The sequence below is a fragment of the Colletotrichum higginsianum genome, chromosome 5 (genome assembly GCF_001672515.1).
Source record: "Colletotrichum higginsianum IMI 349063 chromosome 5, whole genome shotgun sequence".
NCBI lineage: Eukaryota > Fungi > Ascomycota > Sordariomycetes > Glomerellales > Glomerellaceae > Colletotrichum > Colletotrichum higginsianum.
The window spans coordinates 250,515-269,681 of record NC_030958.1 but is presented as its reverse complement, the minus strand read 5'-3'; the positions used below and the strand labels follow the sequence as shown (position 1 = coordinate 269,681).

At 55.9% G+C, this 19,167-nt stretch overlaps 6 protein-coding genes across 6 annotated transcripts; 3 read left to right on the top strand and 3 right to left on the bottom strand.

Annotated features, from left to right (window-relative positions):
* Positions 1-256: 256 nt before the first annotated feature.
* On the top strand, positions 257-526 carry CH63R_07017 (uncharacterized protein; the record flags this gene model as incomplete). Its single annotated transcript, XM_018301992.1, has 1 exon — positions 257-526. The coding sequence occupies one exon, from the start codon at positions 257-259 to the stop codon at positions 524-526; it is 270 nt and encodes an 89-aa protein (XP_018156770.1).
* Positions 527-1,892: 1,366 nt separating this feature from the next.
* On the bottom strand, positions 1,893-3,443 carry CH63R_07016 (Protein kinase domain-containing protein; the record flags this gene model as incomplete). The annotated part of the gene is made up of 2 exons (XM_018301991.1): positions 1,893-2,824; positions 2,888-3,443. The coding sequence occupies 2 exons, from the start codon at positions 3,441-3,443 to the stop codon at positions 1,893-1,895; spliced, it is 1,488 nt and encodes a 495-aa protein (XP_018156769.1).
* Positions 3,444-3,971: 528 nt separating this feature from the next.
* CH63R_07015 (Methyltransferase domain-containing protein) lies at positions 3,972-5,147 on the bottom strand (the record flags this gene model as incomplete). The annotated part of the gene is made up of 1 exon (XM_018301990.1): positions 3,972-5,147. One exon carries the CDS (start codon positions 5,145-5,147, stop codon positions 3,972-3,974), a length of 1,176 nt encoding a protein of 391 aa, XP_018156768.1.
* A 443-nt stretch (positions 5,148-5,590) lies between these two features.
* CH63R_07014 (Ribosomal protein S16) lies at positions 5,591-6,495 on the top strand (the record flags this gene model as incomplete). Its single annotated transcript, XM_018301989.1, has 3 exons — positions 5,591-5,859; positions 6,011-6,254; positions 6,400-6,495. 3 exons carry the CDS (start codon positions 5,591-5,593, stop codon positions 6,493-6,495), a joined length of 609 nt encoding a protein of 202 aa, XP_018156767.1.
* Positions 6,496-7,277: 782 nt separating this feature from the next.
* CH63R_07013 (Transmembrane amino acid transporter) lies at positions 7,278-9,134 on the bottom strand (the record flags this gene model as incomplete). Its single annotated transcript, XM_018301988.1, has 4 exons — positions 7,278-8,159; positions 8,212-8,795; positions 8,890-8,966; positions 9,061-9,134. 4 exons carry the CDS (start codon positions 9,132-9,134, stop codon positions 7,278-7,280), a joined length of 1,617 nt encoding a protein of 538 aa, XP_018156766.1.
* A 2,252-nt stretch (positions 9,135-11,386) lies between these two features.
* Positions 11,387-12,046, top strand: CH63R_07012 (Nuclear distribution protein; the record flags this gene model as incomplete). The annotated part of the gene is made up of 1 exon (XM_018301987.1): positions 11,387-12,046. The coding sequence occupies one exon, from the start codon at positions 11,387-11,389 to the stop codon at positions 12,044-12,046; it is 660 nt and encodes a 219-aa protein (XP_018156765.1).
* Positions 12,047-19,167: the final 7,121 nt, after the last annotated feature.

The window sequence follows — 19,167 nt, the reverse complement described above, 5'->3', positions numbered from 1 at the left end:
CCTGTTAACTATGGTCCAAGTGGACAGATCGTCAGAAAACAGTAACCTAGATCTCCGTTTTAGTTTCAAACATAAAGCTTGTTTCTGGGCGGGCTTTAAAGCCCCCCATTACAAGCTGGAGAGTACTTGGCAGTTAGTATCACATCTTCTGTAACCTGCTGACAGATTCTCCAGGAAATCGAGACATTAAAGACGCGTGAGGAAGTTTCTTTGTGTCAATGTTCCAACTTTAGAGGACGAGCGTTGAGTGAGAGAAATGTGCGAGCGGAGGCCTCTGAGGCAGTTTGAGACGCCTGAGATGTTGGATTCAGTTGAGCAGGCGTCGGAAGGGGCCGTTGCCCAGGAAGACCACGGCAAGGAGGCGTTCGTCGTCCTACTGGGATTTAACGGGAAGAATAAGAGCGCCGACAGGCCCTTCTCGGGGATGAAGGGAACAGTGGAGTTGCCCTTCTGGCACGCGCCAAGGTCGCAGGAGTCGGGGCCGGTGCAGCACTCGCCCTCCCAGCTGCAGCAGTCTTCCTATTAGCCGGCGTGCTGCCGGTTCCGTGCGCGGGGCCGTATCTGCCGTCGGTACTGTAGATGGCGTGTCCAGGATAGAAGCCCTTCTAAATAGATGGCCGCAGAGGCCGTCGGGGTCCCGCACCGGTTCGATCCCTAACACACGTCAGCTCACATGTGCTGCATCTGCGGCAGGCAGGGGACCTCAGACTCACAGCCATCGGTGCAGTACTCGGTGTTGGACCGGATATTGCTGCAGTCCCTCTCCAGCCCCGTGTTCAATATGAAAAAGGAGTCGACGTCGATCCAATAGAAGTCGGCTATATCCTTGCAAATGCCGTCGCTGACCTCTTCGTCTGACTCGTCAAAGGCCCGACAGACAATGTCTCCTACCGACACCGTAGTCTGTTCCCGGAGGGGACTGGGAGTGATCTCCGGGCGTTCACGAGCGGCGACTGTCGGTACCAGACCTTCTTCTGACTATGTGTACCGCTTGCAAGAGATAAAGGGACTTTGACGTTTATCGGGAAAACGACGGTATCTCTCGGAAATGGTCGAAGTCGATATCAGTATTTCTTTCTTTGTTGCTTTACTCTCAGCGGTGGATATGTAGGCAGCAGAGTCTCCTGAGAGACATTACCGCAATCTTAAATAAGCTTCGCCTGTCACCGACATACGCCTACAAAACCATGCAACCAACAGAGTAAACAGAACGGGCGGGTGATCGCGGGGAAACCCTGAGGCCGAAGCATCGTGGGGAAAACACCTTTCTCTAGACTACGATAGGAAGGTCCTTGGCGAGCCAGGGACTCCATCAATCATCTTTGAACCTATGGACTTCCGTTTTGTGCCGAGGCGTGGAACGCCGCAATAAGCCCACCGGCGCTATGTCCCACTAGCAGCACACTATAGATCCACCCTCACGGCTCCATGTGCTGATATGTTGTGAGTTGTTACGGTGGCTGTTTGTTCCCACTCCATGAAAATCGTGAAAGTGAGCTCAGCGTGAAGTAGGAAAACGTAAACATGGAAGTCGTTTCCGTTACAACAGGTTTTAATCTTCTCGTTGAACTTGGCATCATTTGGAGACGACTAACAACTGGGTGAGCCATGATAGACCGACAACTTTTGATACGTCCTCAAACTGAGGCAATTGGCTGATAATCTGAACAGTAGCATAGAGGCTGATAATACCACGACACTGGCGCGTCTTATGAGAAGCCGAGCTGCTTACAATGTAAAAAGCAACAGGTGTTTACCCGGAACGCAAGAGCTTCAAGAATATGTTAACACTGTACCATCCTCTAAAGCTGAAGGAACGAAGGAATGTGCCATGTGAGAGTTCTTATCTGACATTACCCCTTGAATAGACTTTAGTTGATGCATTGATGCCCTCAGTCCACCCGTTTCCTCTTCCTCTGAGAATGTCCAAACCAAGGGTGCCCGATCAACTCCTTGGCCTCAACGCGTTTCGCTGGATCGTACTCGAAGATCTTTGATAGCAGATCAACCAGCTGCGTGGCTTCGCTTTCAGCTATCTTGGGAAACGCCTTGAGCATCTCGTCAGACTCGTCCGAGTAAGCCACGAAGTAACCCCCGTCGACGCAAACTGCTGTGGGCTTCCACAGCATTCCAGAGTACGCTTCTGTATACGGCACTCTCGGAGGGCCGTCGCTTTCGAACTGTGGCGGGGCGGGGTCGACTACAGCTGGATCTTGCGGTGCGCCATTTTGATCTATGAAAAGACCCTGAGACTCGTCAAGAATTTCGTGGACTCTGTCTTTCAGGGGTCGCGTCTCCTCCAGCGCCCAAAATGGCTCGCCTTGATCTTTGGTCGGATTACCGTCCTCGTCGAATTGTGTTTCCTTCCATCGGTCGGGCAAGTCCCCTACAGTTTTCACAATCTGCCGGAGCACATCCGCTGGGCAATTCGTGTCGTAGTCGAAGAACAGGTCCTCTCCGGAACGAACGCGGAAGATCGCGCAGCCCAGGGCCCAGACATCGGAGGCCGGGCTAGCATGCTCTCCGACCGCGACCTCAGGCGCCAGGTACTTCGCTGGGGTTCCAAGTTTCGTAGGAGCAGAGGTGGCCGTAAATGATTGGTCAAAGTCAATGATGCAAATCCTCTCACTGAGCAAGTTTGATGAAGATGACAAGAAGTCCAGAGCTTCGACGATGTATCTTGGTGCATGAGGCTCAGGGGATTCTTCCGAGTAAGGTCGTACAGGGTCAGTCCGTGGCCGTCCGAAAACCTGAAGAAGCTTTTCCTCATTGAATGAGTGAAAATCATCTTTGAGGCGTAAGGCAATGTTGCTTGTAGTGAAATCTATGGTTCGTCGAGTTAGCAAGTCATGCTCATGGTTCAGTGAGAGATGGGAGACAAGCGCACCGCCGTGACAGAGTCCTTCAGTATGCAGAACGGAGAGAGCCTGCGCTGCCTGAAGCATCAAGTCCTTGGCTGATTCCGGCTTGAACCTAGTATAAATACCCTTGGAGAGCCTGGAGAGATCAGGACCCAGAACAGGGTATACGAGACAAAGATGGTGGCCATTGGGGCCATCTATCCAGAGTTTTCGGGCCGCGACATCGAAGAATTCAGACTCGAGGAGGACTGAGCGATCGGAAACTACAGAACGAGTTTCATATGTGGACGACTCGTTGGCGACAACAATTTTGAGCGCGGCCCATTTGTCGCTGGCGGAGTCGCGTGCAAGCCACACAGTCGAAAACCCGCCGAAGCCGAGTTTGTGGACAACCTTGTATCGTCCGTCGAAGGTGTCGCCGAGATGGACTGGATGGAACCCACCGGGCTCATAGGCTTCAAGATCTTCGCATTCTCCGCGTAGCTGGTACGGAAAGTATTTGAGGTCATCTCCGAACGACGTTTGGAGAGAGAAGTCGGGGGGCGCTTCCGACTCGACTTTCGCTCTTGGATCCAGTGCCATTAACGAGGAGGGAAAGATTGAAACCAGTTCCGTAATAATACGACAGAGATAATCGGGAGGAAGAAATTCGAGAGTGCCGACGGCCCACGGGTGGTACGCAAAGTCGTTGAGCCAATGCTGCAAAGAGTTGTCGCAGGACGCACTGGACGATGGTGCGGTGTATGTGGGAGGAATGCTGTGTCTCCGTCAAGTAGCAGCCAACCGTTCTGTCAGTATTACCCCCGCACGCCTTTTTTTGTCCAACCAAATCGGTCACAGAAATGTCTAACGGTACTCAGTGTCAAGGGGTTCCGGACGCTTTCTATCAATAGTGCTACCATTAGAGCAGGAGTTGTCTTTGGGTTTCGACCCCTATACTTGCAAAGTTATTGTCTGCATTCGTTCTATCATCATTCCTGATACCTGCCCAAAATGTCTTCATGGGTTCCTTAGCATAGTCCAAATTTATGCACGCTTCTTGAAAATGAGACAGCCACCACCGATGTAAATTGCGAAAGAGACAAGCAACCGGAATCCACCTTTAACCCATTAGTGGCTCGTCTCTTCCTTGGGGAAAGGCTTCCGTCCGTAAACGGACATCCCGTCCCAGTATCCGTGAAGTCTGGTGTTCTTCACGTCCGCCCTGACCTGGGCGCAGAAAACAATCGTCTCCTCGGGACTCCAGTCCAAGACGCGCGTGAACAGCGCCAGCGACATGCCTTCGAGACCGGGCAACAGCGACGCCTGGACCCATGTGCCGACATCCCTCAGCTTGCGGTCCTTGGGCCAGCCAGACAGCGGGAACTTGCATTTGGTAACGGTCACGTCCTCGAAGCCGGCCTCCCACATGAGCCGCGGGAACTGGTGCGTGACAGTGACGGAGCGGCCAATCTTGTCGCAGGCCTCAAGGATCAAGCGCGACCACTTCGCTATGGGCGAGTCCTCTTTGACGGTGCCGTCGTCGCACAAGATGGGGTACACACTGTCGTGGATCTCGAAGTAGCCGCCGGGCTCGAGGTTGTCGTAGGCCTGCTCCATGACGCCCTCCCAGTTAGAGAAGCAGCCAATCATGTTGCGCGCAAAGATGAAGTCGAACGGCTCGGTCCACGTCCACTCTTTCTCGAGGTCGTCCACCTCGAAGATGCAGTTCACCGGCACGTAGTCGGGCTGGATCGGGCTGAGGTCGACGCCGATGACTTCTGCTTCGGGGTGCTCGTCGGCGTAGTCCATAGACCAGATGCCAGTGCCGGTCCCGATGTCGAGGACCCGCTTGGCGCCTTCGTTTTTCGGGCAGAGACAGAACTTGCCGTCCCAGATGAGCATCCACATGTGATTGACGATGTCCAGACGCTCCTGTTCCAGCTCGTCGTTAGGCATGATGTATTTGCCGTCGCTGAGACGATGATACGTGCGACCGTTTTCGCGACGATAGTCGAGAATGCTGGAGCGCATTGAGGCCTGTGAGTCCTCCGAAGAGAAACCACCCAACGAGGACCTGTCGCTGTCATCCTCACGTTCCTGTTGCTCCGGCTCTATGGCTTCAATTGGAGCCTCAGCCTGCGCAACTGGAGTGATCGATTGGGCAGCTGGAGTAGCTGTCTGCGCAATTGGAGCGGTCGACTGTGCAACCGGCTCGGCCGCTGTCTCGAGTGCCGTTTGGGCCGCCGTCTGGGGCACCGGCTCCGTAGCCGGTTCGGCCGACGGTTGTCGTTGTTCATCGGCCATAGTTAAGGTTCGAGGTGGGTTTTGTCGTCCGATGAAAGATGCGCCACCGACCCGTTCGTGACTCGTGTGATATAAGGGTGTAGACAATCAGTGTGTCAGTCTACAGTCTACATAGAGGGAACTAAAAAGGCGAAGGACGGGGAACGAAGAGAGAGAGGGGGGACCCCTTTAGCTGGGAGAGAATCCCACCCCTCTTTACCAGGAACATCCCCGCCCGTCGCCCTCTCGCTTCTCACCCTCCATTGCGCCGAGGGACTCTGGAGCCTCGCTCGCTCGCCTTTTCTTACCAACAAGTCCAGTGTATGTCGACACGTGATTGCGCAAAGGTACCTTTTCTTAGGCACACCGACATCCCGCTCGGCGGGTGGGTGGTCGCCAACAAGCACTAGTGTCGTGTTAGAAAGCGGAGTTAGTGCGAGAACCGGGAACCCGGGCGGGGACCCATGGGGGAGGTCGGCATCGGAACAACCGCCGTGCCGACCAAAAATTCCTGGAGACGGGACCGGGGGCAAACCACCACGGCAAAGGCCCTCTATCTCACCGTACCTATCTCACCACGTCAGAGCTGTCGCATCTCCAGAAACACCTTCGTCCACGAACCCGTCTTACTGCCTCGCCCCCCTTCGACCTCGAAAATGGTTGTCCGCATACGCCTTGCCCGCTTTGGGCGCGTCAATCAGCCCTTCTACAACATCGTCGTCTCGCAAGCCAGGTACGCCCTCCTCGATCCCCTCCTCTCGATCACCACTACACATCCACCCTCCGCAAGACTTCCCTCGGGGAATGTCCGCGACAATTGAAACACCGAACGATGGGAGACCCTGAACTTGGACGATAAATGACTAACGCGCGCGATCCCGTAGAACCGCCCGCAACAGCAAGCCCATCGAGGTCATCGGCACCTATGAGCCCATTCCCAAGCAAGACCCCTACGACTCCACGACCAAGCTGCACAAGGACATCCGCCTCGACACCCTCCGCGCGCGCTACTGGATCGGTGTTGGCGCTCAGCCGACCGACACCGTATGGAGGTTACTATCAATGGTAATGATCCCGTCCATGCTCAGCTCTTTTTCACTTCCCCTACAAAACACTCCTGAGAGGATTGTGGGACTCTTTTTTCGGGTTGAAAAACCTCTCGGATACACGAATCGATGACGCGTGCGTGGGGAGGACATGAGAAGCAGGATTGCGAGAACGCTCGACCACCAAATGCCAAGACAAACCGCTAACACATACATCCTTCACGCAGGTCGGGATCCTCGAGCCGAAATACACACCAAACGGGACTGCTAACACGGCAACCGCGGCAAAGTCCATCAAGAGCCCTCCTAAGACCAAGGCGTAGCCGGAAAGAGAAGATGGGGGAAAATCGCTTAGTACGATTAGTTGATGTGACTGCGCCGGCAGTGACCACGTGCCGCCGGAAAGAATATTGAAAGGGGACGAAAGAAACCCTCTAGGGGGGCGTGATTAGGAACGTCGAAGATGACCTTCCACGGCGGAACCTGCGCCAATGGGGCCAGGTAGAAAAGGACGGCCAGAGACGAGCCAATGTACTATTACTGGGTAACTATTGCGGGCCAAGGGGAGGCTCGCATGTAAGACTGAGCCGCATGGGCGAGGATGTGGTACATGCGGCACGAATCTACCTCCTACTGATATTTCGAGGGAGTGTTGTGCCACATGAGCTGTACACTATGAAAAAGAGGCTGTTAAAAGGACCCGAGATGTCACTCCAATTCAAGCTATATATTCAAGATTGCCAAAGGCCGCTGTGACTATTCGGGGTTCCCGCCTTATCTTGGGAGGCTTGTCTCTAGACCAAGAGAGTTGATCAGAAAGAAACTTAGGACAAGACAAACGTGACCAACGCCCTAAGCATGTTACCACCACGCTGGCAAAGGGGGCTATACAAAAGAGAAGACAAAACCCTCCCAAAACAAGGAAAAGCAAGCAAATCGCCTCCAACTCCCAAATATGCGTTACGCTTTCCGCGGTGTCTTTTTGGCGCCGCGAACTGTCTATCCCAAGCGGCCGTGTAGTAGATATCTCTGCATCATCGCGTTTGAAAACAATTCTTTCTCTTCTAAAACTGTGTCTCTGTGGAGACTTGGAAAAGAACCGCGCTCAGTGCGATGCGTGGAACACGATATTCATAAAAAGGCAAACGACCATGACACACACACCGTATATGGCGAGCGCCAGAGCCATCTTGCGCAGAGCGTCTTGTTCAATGTGCTCCAGGTCCCATCGCCACTTGCGGTTCCATTGACGTGGGTTGGCGACGACACTGGCGACGCTGCCAAGACTGGCAATGCTGGTGACCATCGGGTCCGCGTCCTCCTCATCCGAGGGATAGTCGGCATCGTCGTCCTCCTTGTGGAGACGTTGCTGGTGCATGCTGTCGGGGTCGCTGATCTTGTAGTAGAAAAGGCCTGGAAGAATGAAGCTGATGCTGGTTGAGCCGGTGCTGCCGACGTAGGCAAGAACTCTCTCGAGGCTGTGGACCGAAAGAGCAGTGACATAAGAAAGGATAAGGATGATAGAGGTCAGGATCGCGAATCGAGTTTCGCCCATAGAAGAGCTGGATCCGTGATCGGAGTGGACAGATGCCGACGAGGGTAGAAGTGGGCGACCGCCAGGGGAGCTGGGCCGGCCGTTGCCGCTTGAGCTGCGGTTCGGGCGCCACTTGAGAATCGCATCGACGGATGCTCGGCAGGGGTGGACTTGCAACGGGACGGAGAAAGTGACAAGCACGACAATGGCCAACTGGCCGATGTAGGATGCGGCGGTCGCGGAGTCTAGATGAGGGTCAGGAAAGCTCAACACAAAGCTGGAAATCCACTTACACATCATGACAATATTGCCCACAACCTTGTTGCCGAATGTGAGGTAGCCAGTGATGGCAACGACGATGTAAATAGAAGCGGCGCCACCAATGCTAGAGCCCACAACGCCAATAACACTGCTGGGACTGTTGTCCTTGATTTCGTTCAAGATGGCGAACATCTGGCCCCAGTATTAGCAGGGAAAGTCGACCAGGCCAAGGGGAACGACTTACGTTCTGGTGGCACGTGTACGCGAAAACGACCACGGGTAACGTGCTGAGGAAGGCTACAGCGCTCTCAGGTTCAATGACCCTGATTTCGCTCATGTCTTTGAGCCGGTCGGTAGCGAAGTGGTAAATGACGAGAATAACGAGGTATCCAATAGAGACCAGAGCGACAATGCTGGTGTACTTGAGCGAGTCCAGCTTCTTGAGGAAGCTCAGGGGAATGATGACCAGCATGAAGGCGGTGATCCAGAAGTTGCGATCGCCCAAGTAAGGGTACGTAGCCACGGCACCGCTGAAAAGGCCAACAAAGACCTTGGGCATGAGGTCGCCAATGATAATCATGTAGGATACGCCGACACCGAAGCACTTAATCGCAATGGCAGTGTCGAAAATAATGGCGGCGTTCGGGTAGGTGATTTTGGAGATGGCGAAGAAGGACGAGGTCCCGCGATCGAGGTAACGGGCGCAGCGTGACTGCAGATAGAGGCCGAAGGCGGCCGTCATGCCGGACCAGATAATCATCAGCACGCCGAGCATGCAGCCCATGTGCGATACCACCGAGGGCATCGCCAACGTTCCAGCGCCGACAACTGTAGCCACCAACCGTTAGTATTCTAGTCCACGTCGCAGTCACGTCGCAGTCGTGCACAATGTCGAGGGCGGGGGTTCTCGGCCAAAACGTACTGGTATTGAGCAGGTTGATGACACTACTGGTCATCGAGGCTTGCCCTCCCCCTTCCTTTCCGTTTCTTCGACGTTGTCTGCGCATTGCACGTCACATGTCAGCAGAGCTCGATTCCAGGGACCGCCGTCCGACTCCATCCCTCTGCGGAGCAGCTATTGGGGTGGGCGTACCGTGACATTTCGTCGGAGCTTCCAGACGCAATCGAATTTGCGTTCCCATCAGTAATGCTGGAGTAGTTCGGCATAGTATTCTGCTCGGGGTTCGTAGCGATCGATCGTTCGTCGTTCGTCGGTCGGTCGTTGTTGTCAAGACGGTTGTCGTCGTGGTCGTCTCTCGAGTGTGGTTGTCGCAATCGCAGGCGCAAGAGCGGAGGCCAGATAAGAGGAGCGAGGAGCGAGCAGCAAAAGAGTGCTAAAAGAAGCCGAGCCGGGTAATTGACTAGAGTGAGATGGTGGCCACAAGCGCAACGCAGCGTCACAGTACGCGGTCGCAGTGGAGGGTGGTCGGTAAGAGATGTTTCGCTTGTGATATTTCGAGCAGAGCCGCAAGGAGAAGTCGGATTAGAAATGGGTTGGTGGAGGAAACGTAGTTGTGCTGAATCAGAAGAAACAACGGTCTTGTTCGGGTTCCCGGCGTTTGGTGCTGCGGGTTCGGGTTCGGGTGCGAGTGCAGCTACGGCTACGGCTGCAGCTGCTTTGCTACTTTGAGCGCGGTGGTCGAGTCGGAACCCACACACAGGGCGGAGTAAGGCAGTGACGTTGGACGAGTAGCCGACGGAGGAGGCGCGAGAGCAGGTGTGACGTGATTTTGTGCGAATCTCTCGAAATCGCAGGAGGAAGGCGGCCGCTCTACCGGGACAAACCTCGCAAGGTGTGTCGGGGTGCAGCGACCGAGTAATTCAAGCGCCTGCGCGGGCGCGAACGATGGAGAGACAGGCAGACAGACAGGTGCAGTCTGCAGTGCAAAATGGGGTTGCCGGGCTGGGGCGCACTGGACAAATGGTGGAACGCGGAGAAAAAGGCAAACGTCGAGTGGCTGATACCAGTATCCTCGCCCGTTCGATCGTCAAATGGGTGTGTGGACGAGCGAGTCACGACGCAAGAGGCGAGTTGGCACGCCTAACGTGTGCCGCCGCGTATCGACGGTGTCTCGGGTCGCAGGTCGCTGGCCGCGCGGGTCGTAGGATGCGGGATGTAGACCACACGCGCAACGCAGGTCACACGACAAGCGATTGACAACGGCGTGGGTTGGGTATCTGTCTCTGTCTCTCTGTCTGGGCAGTCTTGTTGGTTTTGTTGGAGTATAGATGGTTGTAAAGAGAACCAGAGAAGTAGAGAGCAAGCCCTGGCGCCGGCGACGAGGTTCCCGCTGAATAAACGAGGAAGTCCAAGGATGTTTAATTATGGAATGCCAACTGGCCAGTTTGCCAGAACTGCATCAAACTATCAGGGCCCCAGCCAGCCATGGGGGTAGTTCCCCTTTGTTCTTTGTCCAACGATCAATGACCAGTGTTGTTTGTTTCCGTTACCTGAGATTGGCATTGGTTTTAGGTAAGAAACCGGAACCCCCGACTTGAACTCGACGAGAGTTTCTTCATTTTTACGTATTGCCCAGACCACGAACCGGATGGAGTGAGTGGCCACGAGGGCACATTCCGAATGTCCGTCAGCCCGGCCCGCCGAGGAGCAGCTGGGCGCTAACATCAGCATCAGCAGCGCTAGGTAGCAGGAGACCAGGAGCAGGGCAGTAGGCCTAGCGCGCGTCCCCGGCATGCTTGGCGAAAATGGGTCTTGTACGTTGTATGTTAGGATACAGTGGTACCTACTGTCCCACCCACTGCCACTGGGGGCCACGCGGACCTGTTGGGAACTCTCCTGTCGGCGCTGTAGGTACCTAATCAAGGTATCTTCAGCGGCCTATCTCGCTGCCATTCTCCGAAGGTCCGCTTCAGCATTGTTGCATCTCCTCAAAGTGTGTATTAAGGTTAGATGAGCAATTGAGTTAGTTTAACGAGACGATGTAAGACAACCAGCTTGGAGGGGAGAGACACTATGATAATCAAATGCGTCTCAATGCAATTAGACTCGGTTTTGGTACGGAGGGAGGGACCCCTGTTGTACCGAGGCAGCTTGTCTTATCGGGGTGGTTCAGGAACACTGGACGGGGGGTGGGTCCGTCACGAGCCACACATCAATCACCTGGCTGTCCGGTACAGCTTCAGCCACTAGCAGCGCTCATTCAGCCTTACTGCGCTAAACAACGGTGAGCACATCGATCGACCCTGGGAATTGTCTGTTGTTTCCACACACTCAACGATCAACTTGACCATCCAACGACAACATCTTTTGACAGACCAGTTGTGCGAGACAAGTTGCCCGTGACTTCGTGTAAAACGCGCAGAGACATCACCTGCTTGTCCAAGAACATATTCACACCACACCGGTCCACCAACAAACACCTTCAACACGCGACGCCGCACGTGGTACGCTGGCCGTCATGGATAACTCTCTGGACAACACGACCCTCTCGACGGTGTCGCTCCTCGAATCGCGGCTGCTGCGCATCGAGCACCTTCTGTACGGCCCGACCGCGGCGTCGCCATCGTCCCAGACAGAGTCTGCGGTCGACACGCTCCAAGACCTCGAACGCCGCTTCAACCACCTCCTGTCCCGTATCCGCGTCTACGGCGAGTTGATGAAGATTTGTACGTCGTCCGCCCACCTGATGCCCACGTCACTAACCCGGGTCGTAGACAACTTCCATCCAACCCTCTTCCAGCCCCCTCCGCCGCCCGAGCCCCCGACCCAGCTGGCCCCAGAGGCGGTTCAGGCAACCGTCCTCGCATCAGCAGCTTCCTTCCCGGCCACAGCCTCCTCGCTGACCTCCGTCAACGACTGCCCGATCCCCGAATCGTCACAGAGCGCCGCCCTGGCCTCCCTCGTGCCCAAGATGCGCGGCATCGAGACGATGCAGATCGCCCAGGAGGCCGAGATGGCCGATCTTCGCGCACGGAGCGAGGAGGTCCTCAAGAGATGGTACCAACACAGCATCCTAGGCGCTTCCGAGTTTGTAGCCGACGTCGAGGGCCGAGTGGAGTTGGTCGAGCGCCGTGTGCGGAGGGCCGAACGGGAAAAGGAAGAAGCGGCAGCCATTTGATGAGCCCCGGACGCGTTCCACAATCAAGCCGTGGCGATCCGATCTAAACCAGCAATCGCCGTCGCTTGTCGGGCTTTTCTCCAGAGCGGGGCATTGTTTACACCGAACCACGTGTGTTGTAGCCTCGGAGCCCGCCACCATCGGTCAGTCACCATCTCATCTGGACCATCAGCCGGCGTTCATGAAAAGAGACAGCGGTCTTGCGGAGCCAACATCATGGCGGACAAGAGCAAACAGCGCAAAGTCTGCAGACGAAAATGAAGGCATAGCCAGCGATCGTCAAAGCAGCCGTGGAGAATTACTGCGACTGGCCGGCGAAGACCCCCCTCTCGTCCCAAGGACCGAGTACAGGGCGGTTGGCTTTCTTCGTCGCACACCATCTTGGTCAACGGGAGTTCCGGCATTGGGCATACAAAAGGTTCAGATTACCGAGCATGTGAGCGGACGACCCCGAAAAAGTCTGACGTCGGCCGCCCGAACGACGAAGCAGAACGACAAAGAAAAAAAGCTTCTTCAGAGTTTGCGCATGATCGGATCAGAGCACCAATGATGCAGAGACGTGATGAATCAGAGGGCGGGAAGCATCATGCCGTGTCAGCTCGGGCAGCCGTACGGGAGTTTGCCTCTCCGCGTTTCAGAAGCAGGTTTGTCCCGGTTCCAGGACTGGTTGGCGGGTGCTACCTAGGCTCTGACCCGGCTGCTCGGCGGGTTGAGTCGAGATTAGCGGATGAACTCCAGCAAGCCGGGGACGGCACTGTTTTGTTACCATTTCGTTCGGCCCTGAATGCTGGCAAGTAGCTATCAATACGAGAATACCAGTTGATATTTCTCGAGTGGTAGCGTGACAACCAGGTCTGAACGTGACAAGGACGGGGACCGAGCGCAGAGGGTGAACGTTGGAGTGCGCAGAGCCGGAAGAAAGCTATTCTTTCCAGCCGGAAAAGCTTTGCTTCTCGGGCGCGCTGCCATCGCCGTCGACTGCACTCGCTCAGGGGGGTTCGTCCGTGAACCGTGGGGGGCACAGATGATGAAGACCCAGTTAGTGATAAGCTATGGCGGCCGGCCGATTCGCTTATCCTCATCCTCGACCGTGGGAGATGGGCGATTGGGGAGAGCCAGGCCCATGCTACCGGCCTTTGACTCCTGAGGGAGAGCCTAAAGTGGAAGTCTAGCGAGAGAACCCGAGGATTAAAGAGCCCAACTACAACGCGCAAAGGCAGTCATCAACAGCCAAGTGTCGCAAACCGCGGCGGCTCATTGGTAGCCTGGCCTTTTCCCAGCACGGCAGGTCGGCGTGAAGGATGTCCTTCCATCCTCGCTACCCGCGCCCAGACTGCCGGATCACCAGACATTTCCTTGATTCGGGTCCCCTCTCGCCGTAGGCTGACGTGTCAAGCCACACCTTGGGAAACGCCACCGCGACGTCGTCGGGCGCGCGCAACGAGACCCGAATTCTTGCCCGTCCTGCCCGTCATCGCGTAGAGAGTATAGGTTGCATAGGAAGCGATGGTCGCCCTGTGGTGGTGTAGCTCCTCGCTCGGCCTCGTACGCTCATAGAGATTCGTCGAGACAATGCAGGGGGGTTGCGGGACGGGGACAGGGGGGAGGGGGGGGAGTCTGCCGTGGTGGAGAAATTGTGAAGATGCACAGTGTGTCTGCGATCAGATCCGACCTGCCCTGGAGTGAAGTCTGTTCGGCATTTAATCAGGCAAGAATGTCTCCTGTTCCTCTCGCGGGGATGGCAGGGAGAGCGAGCGGTGAGGTCTGACGAAGCTGGCATTGATGATGCCCGTTGGGATCGTGGGAAGCTCAAGCGCGGACCACCAAAAATGTCCCCCCCCCCCCCCCGCCGTGTCCCTGCATGCCAACTAAACTGTCTGGATCGCACCCGGTCGAGTCTGGGTCCAGTCGATCACGGCAGCACTGACCGCGGTACGGTATCTTGAGATTCCATTCGCGCCTGTCTGTCAGTGTCAAGTCGTCACCAAGCTCGGAGGGAGAGAGGCTCGTAGACGGACAGACGGTTGGAGGGGCTCCCATTCAGATAGGAGGTGGGAGGATAAGAAGATGGTGGTCCGAGAGCAGCGACATCCAGCGATAGGTCATTGACAGAGAATGCCCGCTACTTCATGTCCATCCACACCGCTTCCCTGTGCTGTAGAGACCTGCTCCATTAGGGACGGCGCATGCCGATCTCTGTCTGCGCTTGCGGCAAAGGCGCGCTGACGATGAAACGACACACAAAGAGGGTGCTGGTCAGGAAACCCGCCCCCTGCATCAGAGCATCAGGTGCCGGCGGGAAGAGCCAGGGCGGTGATTGAGTGATCGGTTGCCCTCTTCTGTGACTGTCCTGACTTGAAGAAAGGGTCTATTCTGCAGATTCTCAGCATTTCACCTTGCCCGACGTTCGCATTCGCACAGGCTTGATGTGTCAATGGGAAGAAATGCGCCTTGCGTCCGCCGTGTGTCATGCACGCAATGCAATAGCAGCCCGCGATGGTTGGCGGCTGCCCCAAGCTCTGATACGTTTTCCTCCCCCCCGGCGACACAAGCTCCCAAGTCGTCCGGCCGCTTGTTATCCCCGTTCGCACAAAGGGGCAGGAAGGGCTTTCCGTTCTGTTGCAGCCGTTTGAGCTAGTGAAGCGTGAGAAGAGAAGAAAGAGAGGAAGCGATAGAGGGAGAGAGGGGGAGAGAGACCAGGCACCGGCGCCGGCGCCGGCCGTTTGGCGGCAGTCTTCTCGCTGGCCTCCAAACGTCTGAAACCACGGAAACCGGGAACAGCCCACCTGCCACAAGCTTGTCTATCAAAACGAGTTGCGCCAACTGAAAACCGGGAGGGGCATCGTAGCGTCATTTTTTCTTTCTTTCTTCTCTTGTTTCTTTGTTCCACGAACCGAATCTCACTCCAAGCCTTCTTTCTGGTCGCCTCGTGAGCCTCGGCCGGATGTCATGCGAGACCTCCTGCCGAATGCTTTCTCCGGAGCCGCCTTGTGAATCGTGAGACTCCCCATGCCAGGGAAGAAAGGCTCCACCAGACAGACGCACAGCCCCTTTTCGTCCTTCTTTCGTCCCATGCTCCATCGGTGTCGAGTCGAACAATGCGTTCGTCCTTGACGTGTCTAGGGGAAACGGGGGTAGGGAGGGTGGAGGGGGGAGTCCGGAGGAGAGCAGTGGCCATGATCGCCGTTTGCTAGTGCAAACGATCGGAAAGCGTTCACAGCATGGGAAACATGGCCGCGTCGACTGGCGCCACAGGACATGCTGGAGAGTCGTTCCACGGGCGATGATGATGACATTGTCGTTGATAATGATGATGGGTCCCAGCCGAATCTGAAAGAGTGACGGAATCCCAATTTAGATCGCGAGACTCCATTAGCCGCGGATTTATACGCCGTCCCGCCGGTCGCCGCCCGGGACTCTCGGCGCTTCACACTGGTGGTTGGTCTCCAAGGCCCCATTTCACCGGACCGGACTCGAATGTCTGTTGCACGCGCGGCGGTTGCTAGACTTGGCAACGTACAGCGGAGGGGAGGCACTAGCCATCAAGCGCAAGACTTACTACTAGGACGAGCAGTCGATCAGTCATCAACTGCTGAAAGGCCCACGACACGCGCGCACTGAAGTAATAACAACACCACACCGTTCGAACTCTGGTGGTAGTCATGTTCATGCGCCCGAAGGTCCCGAGACTGCTCCTGATTCAAATCCCCTGGGATCCGCCATATTGCCACATTAGGATTCGGTTGTTTTCCCCACGGGCCACGGCCCTGCTGGCAGGGCTAGGCCGGGTCTGGAGCGAGCGAGATTAGTTGATGGGCTGAGCACGCGTGTAATGCAAGGGCGGCGATGGCAGGCGGGATGGCAAGCAGAGGGCAGAGAACCGTCATGCCTGCCGTGCCCACAGCGTTCTCATCATTGCGTCCCATCAGGACGGACACAATGATGGTATCTAGTGTTCAAACCCCTCTCGAGTGTTCCGTTCGACGTATGGCCGGGTCTCGGCTCAGGTAAGGCAAGGCGGAGCTTGAGGACGTGGGCCATCAGGGCTGAAGTGAACCAAAAAATGAGGTTAGAAAAGCGCAGTCGAGAAAAGAGAGGAGGGAGTGGTGGGGTGGGCGGGTGGAGGCGCAAGTCAGGGGCATATTGGCATCCAACCAATCACTGGATGAATCTGGGGGGAGACCCACCGTCCAATCCTGTTGGCGGGATGGCTTGCAGGACTCGAAGGAAAAGGTGCGAGGGGGGGGCGACCAGAAAGTTTAAAAAGAAAAGAAAAAAAAGGGAAAATCTCAAACCTCCCGATTTCCGACCCAGGGGAAGGAGAGCAAGGACCAACTGTTTCCGGGGAGTGTGATAGGGGAGACTGGGGCTTTGGTGGGAGATGCTCCGACACGAACAGGATAGGCAGGTACCGGACTATCAGATGGGTCGTTCTGGACAAGTACCAGTGCACGCACCACTACCACCACCACCACCACCACCACCACACCCACCCTGTGGAATTGCTGTTCCCCTTGCCCCGTCGCCTGTTGCCTGCGCTTCCTGCCGATGTCAGAAATGGGAACGGGAAAATCCTCCCCAAAAACCATGACGGACTAAACGCACGTACCGGGCCACCGGCAGAGCGTGTGCTGTCAACACGCGCACACGGTGCACCAAGCGGTTTGGAAACTGTGCCATGCAGCCGCAATAGGAGCAGCAGGAGAGATGAGGAGGATGGAGGAGGGAGGGGAGATAGAAGAAGCTCATCACTGTTGCAGTTTTGTTCTCTGTTCGTCGTTTGCGTGCATCTGCACATGTGTCTGTCTGCATTACTCGTCGACATCATTGGCGCTGAGCGGGACACTTGCCTGTCCAACACACCCACCTACCTACATAGGTACTACTTAGTTATACCTTGCCTAGTTACACAGCATAACAGATACCTGCCTGCCAATGCATTTCGGTAATCATTCACGGGAGGGGCCAAGGTATTGATTATATTGGCCGCCGGATGGCCCAAGCTGCGAATAGGTCTTGTATTTGGTGTTGATCATTGCCTGCACTTCCTTCCTCTTGGCCTTCTTCGTGTGTTGTCGTTGTCCTCGTCCATCCTAATTCCACCGCTCGAACCCCTCCGCTATCCGCCCCCCCTATCGTCCTTTTTCGGCCATTCAGCATCTACCCCCCGTCTCGCTTCCCGCGTCGAGTGGTGGTGGTGCCTGGATTCTGGATCTGGGTCCTTTTCGATCCACCGTCCACGTTGTGCGTCTCATTCAGTTTGGGTCTCTCTCACCCTCTCGCTGCTGCCCACGCCAGCAAATGCGCAGCACAGTGGCACACAGCTCCCCCAATCCATCCCAAAGACACAGGGCAGGCAGACCACAGACAGTCCACCACCGGGACCCCCCCGTCAGCACAGCCTATGAACCTGCAGCACCGCAACACAACCCCCGACACCCGCACCACCAGCGGCCCTTGCATCTCATCGCAGTCGTAGCCACAGGTGTCCCCAGTGTCTCTCCCGCTGCCCTCTTTTAATTCCATTCTTCCCACCCCACCGTCCATCCCTCTCATCCCTTTCCAACCCCATTCTTCGACCAGAACGGCTTTCGACTTGCCGCCCGCTGTCGCCCGTAGACAGACAGAGAGACAAAGAGACAGGCAGACAGACAGTTAGAGAGGGAGAGAGAGAGAGAGGAGGGCCACCATACGGGTACACGTAAACGCACCAAGCGCAAATCCCGCCCGACACACCAAACGCCAGATCGAGTCCAAAAGCCCGCACTCGCCGGGGCGCGACGGTCCCCGACTGGCAACCGCTGCGAACATACAAAAATAAAATAAAAACAAGTGGCTGATTGGCACTTGCACACCAACACGCGATCAAGGTACCACGAGTCCACAACACAAACCCGCCCAGTCTACCTACACGACTAGTCGAGGTACACTACAGAGTACGGATAACACTCCCACGAGCTTGGCCCAAATCGAGAGCAAGCGAGTAAACAGAGCAAGTGAGAAGTGACCCAGCGACTCGAGACCCAGAGCGAGCTAGAAACCACACCAGAGGACGGTATCGACGCCACACGACGCCTCGTCTCCCTCGCCGTCTACTCCGCCGACCGCCAGGAGAGCCAGTTGGAGTTGGGTCTGGCCTACTTGCTGCTGTGGCCCGGAGCGGTTTTTCTGCCTCGTTTTCCCACGCCGCCCGCTTCCTTTTTGGGATTCTGCTAGTCGTTGCCCTTCATTTCACGCCGTCAACCGACGACCAACGCTCGCCCGTCCCTCTCTCTACTCCTCTCCCGACAGCCTTTCTTGGCTTCTGGCTGCCCCTACAACACACTACTACCGTCGTTCGTCTCCCAACGACGCACCTCGCCCGCCTTTTCTCTCCTTCGACTCGACATTCATTGTTGTTGTTGTTCTTCCCCTTCTACCCGCCTTCCATCCATTCTTCTTCCGATTCCTCACTCCTTCGACTTTCCCTACCTTTTGTCTCTTTCTTCTTCACCCCTACCGACAGACACAGTCATTTCACTGCCGTCTTCGATTCGCTTCGTCATAACAGCCATTCCGACTCTTCAATTGCTCTTCTTCCTACTTTCCCTGGAAAAGAGGCTGCCTTGCTGGACAACCCTCTGAACAGAACCATTCGCCTGCGAGATTCCGGACACAAACCCTTCCATCCACCCAACCATTGCCGACAGCCTTCCTTCGCTGCCACTCAGCCTGCTACGTTCTAACCTCATCAGCACAACGGCAGCGCACACGCTACCTGACGCACTGAATCACTCGGCATAGCCATCACAACAACATCCCACGGCACCCTTATCTCTATTTTTGGCCGACGGCCCAACCACCAGTCACTCTTTTTCTTGCTTCTTCCCAGTCTCGAGGAATCGCATTCCAGCCACGACAGCCACCTCGCAGCATTCGGATTACGTATTCGCCGTTGGACTCGCACCGTTTCGCTTACCCCCCTCACCTGCCGAGATTCGTTCGCTTCGACTGCCTGTCTCTCGACGACGTCTTGAGGTCGATCGACCCATTTCCTCATCTCCGTCCTCTTTCGAGACCGACTCTCGACACTTGCCCCCAGGCAACTAATCGCTATCCGACAAACCCCGACATCTTTCTCT